Raw genomic sequence first — 12,096 nt, forward strand, 5'->3', positions numbered from 1 at the left:
TAATAATAATAATAATAATAATAATAATAATAATAATAATAATAATAATAATAATAATGTGTCTTCTTGCATTTTTTTTTCTCACTGGTACAATTTTAAATGACACAGAACGCACAGAGCATAGTTACAATGTCCTAGGACACTTGTACTGTATCTAGCACAATAAACTTGCAGTTCTGTCTGGGATCTCCAGATTCTGCAATAATACAGATCATTGTCATCTAGCAGAAATATTTCCCTTCTTAAAATCATCTCCAAACACCTAATCTACATCATTTAAATAAATATTTCTTAAGGGATTTTAGTTATGGTTTTGTTCTCCATTGTTTTTATTTATCTTGTGCCAGGAGTTGTAGAAAGAACAAAGTGCAATAAACCTTTCTTCAGAAGTTTGTATCCTTCAGACTTAAAGGTGCTATCTACTAGTATTGTCATTCATATGTTATTTGAAACAAAAACAAAACAACAAAAACAAAAAGCAACCTTAAGCTATAACACTTTACCCATCCTTTTTCAAAATAGATCCTGGGTGGCAATCTGTGTAAACTCACAGCTTCATCATTTGAGAAAGCAGTTGCAGAGAAAGTCCAATGTCAAGATGATGTCAACCAACCAACCAAAACTATTGAGCTGGCTGAAGTGTTGGTCAAGGGCCTTGAGGTAAGAAGATTTTCTGAATGTTCTACGTAGTGTGAGTTTTGAAATATCTGAAGTGTTTTGTTAAACATGAAGTTAAATTTTGAGGATAGAGCATGGAAAAAAATCTGGGGTGACAGGCAACAAGATAACCCTCCTTAGAAATAATTTAAATGGAAGGAAAAATAAAAAAATAATAAAAATAAAATTCTGAGGAATAAAATGTGCTGCACCACACCTGAGAAATACTACTCTGCATTTCCTGTTAAAAACCCACAGGTATTACTGAATGGCTGATATTGGCGAGATTGCTAAGGAGAAATCTCGATAACTAAGTCACCACATTTATATACAACTGAGAACACATTGTGACAGTCTGGGCAGCCTCTAGTTAACGAGCAGAAAGACTGAATAATCCTCTAGGTCAGGATGGAGTTGCCCTGCGTCTGCCCCCACTGCACTTTAGATTGTAAATAAGTAGAAGGCACCAATCAGATACTTGCTGTTTGCTTCCTTTTTTTTTTTTCCTTTTGCAGAAACTATTCATTTTTAAATAAGAATGAAATGCATTTGTGTTAAAATTATACATATTTCAATGTGGTTATTACCTTTATTTGTAGACAAACATCATTAAAGCTAACACGTGCCTGTTTAATGGTCACTAACCATTCAAGTCAGCCACAGCATTGCTGTGCATCCTCTCCAAAGTCTTTACAGAAATCGTGCTGTCTTGATTCATCATCTAGAATTTTAACAATCCTTTTTTGATGGATAAATATAAATAACACTAAATTAAAATTGCAAAGAATAACTACACTACTACATGAGTTTCCACAGCAGTCTGAATAATTTTTTCATAAATGTTTTAACTTGGATTTCATAAGATTCCTGTGACTTTTCTTTCTGTGATCTTAGAAAGCACATTTTTGTTTCTGCAAATCTCTCAGCAGAATTTAGCAATTAAAAAGATTAAATCAGTTTAGAAGAAAAGCATTGTAGGAATATAGAACTAATAATAATAATAATAATAATATAAAAAGACATCAATTTTTTATACGTGATTCTAAAATAAGTATAGTTAGAAATTTAAAGCATGTGAATAATCTTTGTTTTGATAGAAAAAGCAGTGAAGTCAGTGATGTGTAGTGTTGTTTTCTGCATATGAGAATTTCTGTTTGTCTCAAGATGCCTTAATCAGTCACTGTTGGCCTGACCCTGCAGACCCTCAAAGCCTTTGGACACCCTGTGGAAGCCAATGGCTCTTGCCTATAGGTAGTCTCTGAGTCTTGGGTTTTGAATGTTTATGCGTGGTTAAAAGTTTTTCTCCAAGATGAGGTTTTATTAGCAATCTTATTGTGTAAGTTAAGGGGAAAATATTTAAAAGGATTAATTGAGAATGTCACATCTTTTCTGCTGAGAATAAATTCTTTTTGACTAGAACAGGAGACAGTTAACTTCTGAAAAGCATCAAGACTGATGATTTTGTCTATATAGCATTGACCTGGAAGCTCAACCATTCAGACTAATAAATCAGGCAATTTATATTTAATCATTAACTAACTCCCGAGCTGAACAGCTGTTCAAAATTAGAAATGGGTCACCCCGGCCAGGATGACATTACAGGCAATCTATAATGCATTAGAATAAAATTACAGTGATTTTTAACTGTCTGGAAATTTATTACACTGCATGTTCCAACTCTTAAACCCTTGTTAGCCAATGTCACTAGTGATTTATGGTGCTTGGACGGTATGGTAAAATTACTGAAGATTTAAATAGACGATCATTCTATGTTTAGTAAATCTTCAAATTTCAAAGCTATTTTGGAGAATGAGGTGGGTGCTCTTTATTGTTTATGACTTACCAGTCAGTGACAACAAGAAGAGAGAATGGATAAATCAAAAGCCTTCTTGTAAATTAATGGATTTATTGTCTTGTTGCATTCATTTAATGATTTAAAGAAGAATCCAATGACTTCTGTAGGAAAAATGGATGTCTAAAATACTTTAAAACAAAACCGCTACCTTACAAAGATTGTTGTTAGAGCTTTCAATAGGAGTAGCCCTTTACTTGTCATTTGCTGGGTATCTCTTTTGGACATAACTGGGGTTTAGGAAGCCTTCACATACTGAGTTCCTGCATTTTTACTGTGAAAAGTTTAAATGCTAACTCTTAAGCACTGAATTTTAAAGATAATTCAATTTCTTTAGTGGATATTTTATATTCCCACTTTATACTACAAGAGCTTGAATCTTCTGGTTAACCATTTTAGTAAATATTTCTGATTTTCTGAAAAACATAGATGGAATAAATATCAAGTTTAACAGTTGTTCTGTTTGTTTTTGTACACATAGAAATTTATTTTTTTTAATGAAAGAAACTATGGGGGATGCTTTCTATTCCATGGTTTTCACTGATTTTGATTAGATCATATAAAGGACTGGAAAAATACATTTTGATTAGTCATCACTCTGAAAAATGAACGTCCCATGAAATAAGAGTCAGTCTCATTTATGCTTAAAGGTGGCCTGTTCTTCCTATGTATTTCTTTTAAGTATTTGACAATCATTCGTTTTTTCTCTCACAAGTATAATTGGTATAGGTGCAAGTATCAGAAAGAAGGTAAAGTTTGTGAATTCCAGATCATTACAGCCCTTAGCTCAGTAAAGTTTCTGGAACTCATAGGTAAAACAAGCCAGACAAATAAGAGGAAAAAATATAGAAACTCTTTTTCTCTGCCCCATTCTTGGGAAAAAATAAATAAATAAATAAATAAATAAAAGTATAAGCCACATCTTTGTTGATGTTGAAACAGCTTTAAACTTTTTTTTTTAATTATTATTTTTTTTTCCTAGTAGTCTTCTTTCCTTATGCTGACTTCTGAATCTGGCTGGAAATGATTGCACAAAGCCCCACTGCCATGCTGTAGCTGCCAGCAGCATACCAGATGCTGCCAATATTGCAGTATGTCTGCTGTACTGTACCTGCCCTAAACAAAAGCACCAATTAGCTGGTGGGGGGGGGGGGGGGGGGGGGGAAATGACATAAAATGCTTTTGATGAAGAGCTCCATTCTAATTTTTCAGATTCAAAGGGTTCAAATTGCCACCAGAAAGCACAGATTGTTTTCAGCCTTATGGCCTTAGGAAGTTTATCCCTCACTGGCAAAGTACATTTCCTATAGTGCTTTTGTTTATTTAACATGGAGATTAAATGTTCTGTCACTTCTAAGTTGTTCAGGAGCTGTCATTTTCTAATTTGGCTTTGCAGTTTGAAAATGTGCATTGGAGCCAATTTGTTGAAAACCTCAAAGCACAAAAGAAAACTTTATGTGGTAGTGTCATGTTAGCAGCAGCATGTGTGTCTTACTTTGGACCCTTCACAAAACCATCTCTCCAGGAATTGATGGAACATTTCTGAATTCCCTTTCTAAAGCCACAAGTGGTAAATAAATAAATAAATAAATGTACAAAATGTAAGTCTCCAGTGAAGGGTCTGGTTTCCTAAAGTCACTGTTTTTCACAAATGTGAAATATTTTTATTGATTATTGACCATATTTGAAAGTGTCTATAAAATACCTATTGCAGTCTGTTTGTTTTCTAGTACATATATATTTTCCTCATTATTTTGAAGGGAATGGAAGAGAGAGGGGTAAGAAAAAGTAAGTTCCTTCCCTTTCCAATTCTCCATGTGAAATTCTGCTCTTTGTGACACCTGCGTAATAGCAAATGCTGTGAATACTGATAGCAATGTAGAGATACCTATTCTGTTTAGCTTTTCAGCTCCAAGCAGTGCATGTATTGCATAATGCTCCTTTCTCCATACATGGAGGAAACCATGACAGTATTCAATAAATGCAGACCGGCTCTAAGAGTTGTCTCTGCACATCTTTCTCACTCCTTGGCCTCTTAAATATATGCCTTGTACCTTATTTCACCCGCTGCTGCTGCTTCATCTCTCTTAACATTGCTCATATAGTATGGCTATAGCATAATGCGGTATGAGTAGCCTGAAATTTCTTCAAATGCTTCTGTTTCTGTACACTCTGTACTAGGATGTTCTCATGTCACCATCTTCACAGCTCTGTCACTGTGTCTTCCTCGCTAATCCTTCTTCATGAAGCTCTGGACATGTTCCTTTCCTCCTCGCTGCTCTAAGTGCTCCTGACTGGCTTGCTTCATATTTTGCATGTGCCACAAATCACAGTATTGTATCACAATCAATGTGGTGGATTCTCTCAAACACGTAAAGGGTGGAATGCTTTCCCCTATTTCAAATCGCAAAGTTAAGGCACACAAATGAGTTGATCTGCCTGAGGACGCTCTAGAAATACATATTTAAAGCCAAATCCAAGCTTCACAAGTTCAGCAGTCAATGACATCTCTTTGCAGTTTTTTTTTGTTTGTTTGTTTTTTGTTTGTTTGTTTGTTTGTTTTGCAAGAGTTTAACAATTTGTGTGAGGAAAAATGTCCTCTCTTTATTTGTTTTCACTAGTGGGGCCTTGGAAACAAACATCATTCTTTACTCTCTTAAGAATCTCCTCACATGGATGGAACACCTTTATAAATAAAAATAGTTTATACTCTTCGTATTTTTTAAGATGCTTTCACTGAAAAGTATTGAAATAAAGTAATTCCTTTCAGATTTGATTGTTTTCCTAAAGGTGGAGAAGAGTGGTAAAGGAAGAGAGAAAAGCATGTAGGAAGTGATGTTAAAAATAGATGATCATTAATAGTAATTTTTAGAAAGAATACCAACGAGTTCTGTGTCACAAAGTATCCATTTTGTGCATATGTAAGGACAGTAGATGTATCAGTATACTAAAATACATTTCTTGCATTGTGTCAAAATGTGTATTAGAAATTCTAATAGTACTCCAATGCTAGGTTTTTCCACAAGGAAGTATTTCAGCTCATGGAGCTGAACGTAGTGCTTTCCTTGCAGTGCAGGAATAAAAGAAAGAACATTGTCAGTCTTTTGGTACATATAAATAAATTATTATATGCAGGGAATTAATATGTCAAATATTTGCAGGGATGTCTGTCTAGTGCTTTTGTGCTTGGATTTTCAGCAAGTTCATCAAACGTTAAGTTTATTTTGGACTCTGTGATTAGAATCAGGGTTTAGCCAATTGTTTTCCTAGTATGCTAACTGTGACATTTGTGCCACAGAAACTGCACTGGATATATTGTTCTATTATTATTAATGCTAATGTGAAAATTTGGCTCAATTTAAATAGAAGAAATAATTTTCTTTATTAAATAACCATCACATTTGCATGTTTTTTGATTTTAGGGTGCACTTTTAAGATAATCTCAAATCTACAAGCCAGTACTAAGGACTATACATGTGTAATGAGGAGGAATTTTTTTACAGGAGTATTTAAAACACCTCTGAATGGTGCTGAAGATAGACAAATATGGATTACGCTATTATTTCCTTAATTTATATTTTTAGAATTCAATCCAGAAATGAGAAATAGGGAAGCCTGGGATAATGTGGTGAAGGAATTGGTGAGAGTTTGTCCTTTATCTCAGTATGGAAAAATTAGGGGCTACCAGTAAAAACCAGTAATATGTTGGTATCCAGCAAGGGGGGGCTGTCTGATGACTGCTTTAGTGTGCATGGAGCTCACAGCTTCCTTCTCAGTGAGCAGGCACTCACATGAGGGCTGCTGCTGGTGCTACACAGGGCTGCCTCTGACCTCTCTTATAAGTTTTGAAGGTGACCTCGTTAACACATAGCTGAGCTGTATTAATAAGATCCCAGGGGAATCCTCTTTGTAATTTTTGTGCTATTAAATACACATTTATATACCAGAAATACCTGCTCAAGAGCATACTTGAGCATGAAATTTGCAATATCAGAATCTAGATACACTGAAATTTATAATGTATGGGTTTACTTTATCACATATATTTTATGAATTAAATGTCTTAAATGAAAACACATCTTTTAAAACCCAAGATACATAAAATAAACTGATTCTCATCACATTTCCTAGTATGTTATTTTGCATCTGATAGTTTGCAGAGGTTCTCCTTACTTTCCTGCCTAGAAAATCTTAATTTATATCAGCCTAGCTCTATCTTGTGTGTTGCACTGAGTCATGCCTTGCTGCTTGGTAACCTGACTGGTTTATTATATTTCACTCAGCTTCAAAGGTTCCTGTTCCTGTGATGGAGGGCCTGGACCCAATTGCCACATTGACGGATGATGCTACGACTACAACATGGAGTAACAAGGGACTGCCTGCTGATCAGATGTCAGCAGAAAATGCCACCATTCTAACACACTGCAAGTGCTGTTTTTTTATGATAGATCCCCAGCAACAGGGAATTAAATAGATAAAGACTAAATACAGAGCTGACCTTAAAGTCATACGTGTAGGACAGAAAGGGTATGTGCATGCTGAAGGATCGTCTTTTGCATTCACTACCCCGAACTTCCTCTAAGTTTTGTAAGGGATTGATGCATCTTGGAATGTGTTTACTTGAAGACTTGAGATATTACAGCACTGCAGCTTATTTATCCATAATATCATTTTCTATTTGAAACAGTACATTTTTCATTTGAAATGACATAAATGTATCGAACTCAAAGATATAGAACTCTTAACAACTGAGAAAGTCTTTGCAAACAGTTTTGTATGGTTTAACCAAGCTCTTTCAGAAAAGCTTCTTCAATTCTATTATAGATGTCTTTCTATAAGCATCATTTATCTAATATTTGATATATTTTTTTTCATGGTAAGTTTTCTGAAGACCTTTGTCTTGTGGAGAGATTATACTAATCAAAACCATGGTGATTTTATTGATCCCATGCCTGATCTCCTGATTGGAAGGCATACAATTAAAAAGGGAAGGTAAGTATAGCTTGAGTAATCAGAATTTTTCTATGATGACTGGATCTACAATGCTTTGCTTTTCTACTTTTTGCTTACTGTTTCATAACACTTCATGAAGTTATTTATTCCTTTTTAAAATGCTATGCTTTAAAACTGTTGATAAGTAAATATTAAAATGTTAGTATCTGCATCTGATTAGATAAAAAAATTATTTTCTCAATTCTCAAATTGGACTAGAAATACAATATAGACATGCATAAGAGTTTTCTCAACCCACATTGAAAATGTTAAATTTTTTTTTTTTGAGTATAAGGGTATTTTCGTTTCTTCTGAGCCAAAATATAATACATGTTTCTTGATTTCCATTTTAGGCATCTATAGAAAATGGGAAAGTATTGGAAATGACAGGCTAGATTTGGATGTAACAATATATAGGATTTTCAAGCTGGAATATCAGCTTAAGGAAACCATACCTCCACTTTGCAGTGTGTTGCCATAGCTGTTTGTTGGGCCAACCCATGAAATAAATCAAGGAACTGGTTTAAAAATAAATAAATAAAATAAAAGGCTGATGAGGCAAAACTGATGTGCTACAACATGGGGCAGAGATGAGCAGCCGGTTTTTGGTTGCTATGATTGCCAGTGCCCTGAGTGTCAAACCAATCCAGTTGACAGTGTCCTCAAATCCTTTGAGGCAGACATAGTGGTGGTGTTAATGTCTCTTCAGCTTTACCTAGAAACCTAGTCTGTTGTCAACAAAAGTCACATGCCCCATTTCTTATGCAGTGTCTGAGGACAGAGCCTGTCCCAAAGTCTCACTCCTGATGGCAGCAACACAGCCCTGTGAGCTCCAGCCCAGAGGTCTGGAGGTGGGTATTCAAGTGGAAGATACATGTTTGAACCAGGTAACACACAACTGAGTTTATTGCGTCTTCCCTCTCTGAAATTGCTGTGGCAGGAGTGTAGATGGTACCAGATAAGCAGTCAGACATAGTATTCTGTCCTTTTCAGGGGCTGGCTGCAAATCCCATCTGTTGTCAAAATGTTTAGAACACATCATCAAAAATATTTCCTGTGATCTAGTTAAGGTACCTCTAGATACATTTTCAGGGATGATAATAGGAGAAGTAATTGAGTTTGTACTCAAGCACTTGGTGCAAGAGCATTTTAGTCTGTACTCTCTTCCATCACTTTTCATGAAAGCTTCCAGTGTTGAGTCTCCAATGCAGCTGTCAGCCTAAAGAATAATGTTGATTTTTGGTAGCGTGAGAGTAAACCTGATAAACCTCATTAAATACCTCATCCGGTGAACTGAAATGCTATGTTATTTTCTCCACTCAAATGTGGATTTATTTTTAAGACTTAAAGTATTCTTCTGCTCTATTCCTGTTTTCAAATAACATATTCATGAACTAGATCTTTCAAGTTTGAGAATATGATGCTTATTCTAATAAAAAATCAGAGGTACCCCTGAAGCACTCCTGGATCATTCTCAAATGTTACTCGAAGAGCATTTAGACTACTTGCACAGACTGTGATTTTTCAAAGAGAAAATATGAAAGATATATTAAATAAAAACTGATTTCTAGTTCTGGAGAGATTACTCAAGATTTTCTCCTTCCTCCTCCCTCCAGAATTTGAGGCTTTGATGTTCACACAGTAAATTTAAGTAACAGCTCACATCTCTGTGAATACTTGAAGCTCCTGGACGATACACTCTTACCCTGCAGTATGTCCTCTTGAAATGATTCTTTATTGTTGCCTTTCTATGTAATGGCAATAGTATTTGAAGTACTTCAATGTAAGACCATATAGGTTCATTTTCAGAATCTCCAGTGAAGACATTCTACTGAAAATTAGAATTATACTGGTCTAAAAGAGAGATGAGAGTCAGATTGCAAGGTATAACAAGGCTTAAGGCACAAGACAGAGGGATGTAAAACAGTAGAAAAAAAGTTGGACTGAAGAGGATGGGGGGCCCAGCAATAGAAATCTGCATTTACTCAGCAGAGGTTTCCATGTAGCACAGCAGACCAGTACACACTCACACAAGCATGAAGCTATTGTGATACAAATATAAGTTCTTTGTGTGAATATTTTAGCAACATTACGTGACCTAATGTTCCATTGCTCACTGAAGATGTAGCAGGTCTCCTCTGTGGGGCAATAGTAATATATACACCCCTTTATTACCAAATAAACAGAGTTTTCCTCATTCTGGATTAATTTCTATTATTTGTTTATCTTAGTAGTTGTGTCAGGCACTTTGGATTTTTTTTTTCTTCCTAATAAAGAAAGACTAGAAAGGTATTTGTGATAGATATGGTGTAGTCCAGCAGTTGAAGTTCATTAATAATTGGAATGTTGCAGAGTATGAAGTAATGAATACTAATTACTCCTTTCATGTCTGACAGCACCCCGTGGACCAATACATCAGCCCAGACTTTAATTTGGTTCTAGTAATGGTTTCATCAATAGTACATTAATTCTGTGTTTGAAAAGATATACAGTTGAACCTGACCCACACAGTAGATACCACTGTCATAAAATGGCCACATACTGACAACAACTGGATAATTACAAATAATTAAATCCACTGAGCTTCAGACAATCCTAATTTTAAGTAAAATATATCTTATCATATTAATCGACAGAAAGCATAGCTAGGGAGATTTATCAACATGTACTCCTTCCAAAGCAAATTTACTAGCCTGCATATTAGAGAACTTGCTGATCTGTGAAGCAACTTCATAAAATTATATTCCTCCCCACATTGTTTACCAAGATCGTTCTTGTGTCAGACTCCTTGATATTCTGTAACATCAGCTTCTGGTATTGTTTTTGAATGAAACCTGCAAAAGGGATTCTGAGCTTCAGAGAACTTCAGATATATGTATGAATTTACATTTTTCTCAAAAGTTGGGTGATTATAGTGTGAACTACAGTTACTTGTTATCTCTGCAAATCAGACTTTTTACTTGAGTGCTTTAGTTAAGAGTTAGAAGCCTAAGAAGCTTTAGGTGTTGAAGCTTGAGTATTTTAGTTTAGTTCAGGTTTCTGGACCTGCAACCTGCTCAGTGGGTCTTAATATATATTAGGCTGTGACCTGATGTTGACAATGGCTAAAAATTGCCAAGATGATTATTAAAATAATTTAGTATATTTTCTGGGAGGATGGAGAAAAGACAAAAGTGAATAAAATAATTTCAAAAACTATCTGTTGTGGTACATGTTTGTATGTAACCATGAAAGGCATAACCGGGGGCGGGGGGGGGGAGAAATTAGGTCTTAATAGCAAGGTATCCAAAAGTGATTCAGAATGCACGTACTGAGATCTAGTGGAGCAGATAAATCAAGGCATGGAAGTAAACAGGTGCCAATTCTGTACAGATTTTTTGGCACTAACCTGCTAGTTCAGAAAGAGAAGTGGTGCCATTGAATAGGTTTGGTCTGGACAGACCAAAGAGTTTTATCACTGTAATTTATCTCTGCAATTCCTATGCCATCTCCCCAGAACCACTGTTTTGGAGATAACTGGATGTAGGCATTTAACTGTACAGATCAATATCATTTTGACTCATATGGGAGATGGTAGAGGAATAAATTTGTTGTTCATAAGACCCTGCATGCACCATATGAACTGTTATACCCACTCATCTACTCTGCACCTTCAAAAAGTGGTAGTCATGTTTCTTCAGTTGAAAGATTAGGTTATTCAGGGTTATTTAAGATGTATTGAAATTTGATTTGTGTGCAAATGTAGCTTGTATTAACAAGTTTCCATTCTTATGAGGCATGACTATTATTCATGCACACGCACAGCAAGACAATTCCTTTGGTTTCTCCACAGGGATAGCTTTCCTTGCCTTGAACGTCTCGCCAGCTGTGCAACTTTAAGGCAGCATTTTCCAACTGAACTAGTTTGACCAACTTACACAGTTTGCCTACTGAGATTGCCTAGTAACAGCTCCATTCTGCACTTGTTTTCACCTGATTTATTCAACTGCTTTCTCTACGTTACTTGTTGGAGTTTGAAAGTCTTTTCCAGAAGCTTTTAATTTTAAGCAGCAGGAAGTGAAAGAAGGCTCCTTTGGAAAATGTGTTTATCCCTCTTTCTTCAAACAGAAAAATATTGTTTCCCTTTCCTTTTCTGTCCAAGAATTTATCACTTCTTTTCATTCTCGCTGAGCTGATACAAAACATTTATTTATAGGAAGCTATCCTAGTTTTTGCCATTTAGAGTCACAGCATGTTTTGGAGAACATCCACCCTGAAAGGTACTCTTTTTAATTTTGAGTGCATGAAAATGTTTGCTTAGAAAAGTGTTTGCATAAACTCAAGCCATTTCATGATAAGAGGTGATGTTTGAATGCTGAAGATTTTTTTCATCTTCATCAGATGCTCTTTTTGAAAGTCCTAGGCATTGTTTCCTTAGGCAGTATGTGACAAGGGAAAAGCAGTTCTTTGGGCTGGTAACGCAGATTTTGGCAGACTCATTCCTAGACTTCTCACAGATGAGAGTTTGCTGCATGTGTAAGCTTCTGCAATATATTCATTCTAAATATTTGTTTTTGCTAAAACTCAGTTATTCCTTAAAATTTACACAGGATTTT

General features: G+C 35.4%; 1 protein-coding gene across 1 annotated transcript in view; it reads left to right on the forward strand.

Moving 5' to 3' along the window:
* Window positions 1-12,096, forward strand: part of DNAH11 (dynein axonemal heavy chain 11) — a 139,000-nt gene that overhangs the window by 99,145 nt on the left and 27,759 nt on the right. Inside the window, exons 31-34 of the mRNA XM_080577863.1 lie at window positions 523-660; window positions 4,240-4,297; window positions 6,793-6,901; window positions 7,391-7,501. Of these exons, the coding sequence (XP_080433989.1) occupies window positions 523-660; window positions 4,240-4,297; window positions 6,793-6,901; window positions 7,391-7,501 (416 nt within the window). The remainder of the gene's footprint in view (window positions 1-522; window positions 661-4,239; window positions 4,298-6,792; window positions 6,902-7,390; window positions 7,502-12,096) is intronic.

The sequence above is a fragment of the Anser brachyrhynchus genome (genome assembly GCF_964034855.1).
Source record: "Anser brachyrhynchus genome assembly, chromosome: 2".
In the NCBI taxonomy this organism is placed as follows: Eukaryota; Metazoa; Chordata; class Aves; order Anseriformes; family Anatidae; genus Anser; species Anser brachyrhynchus.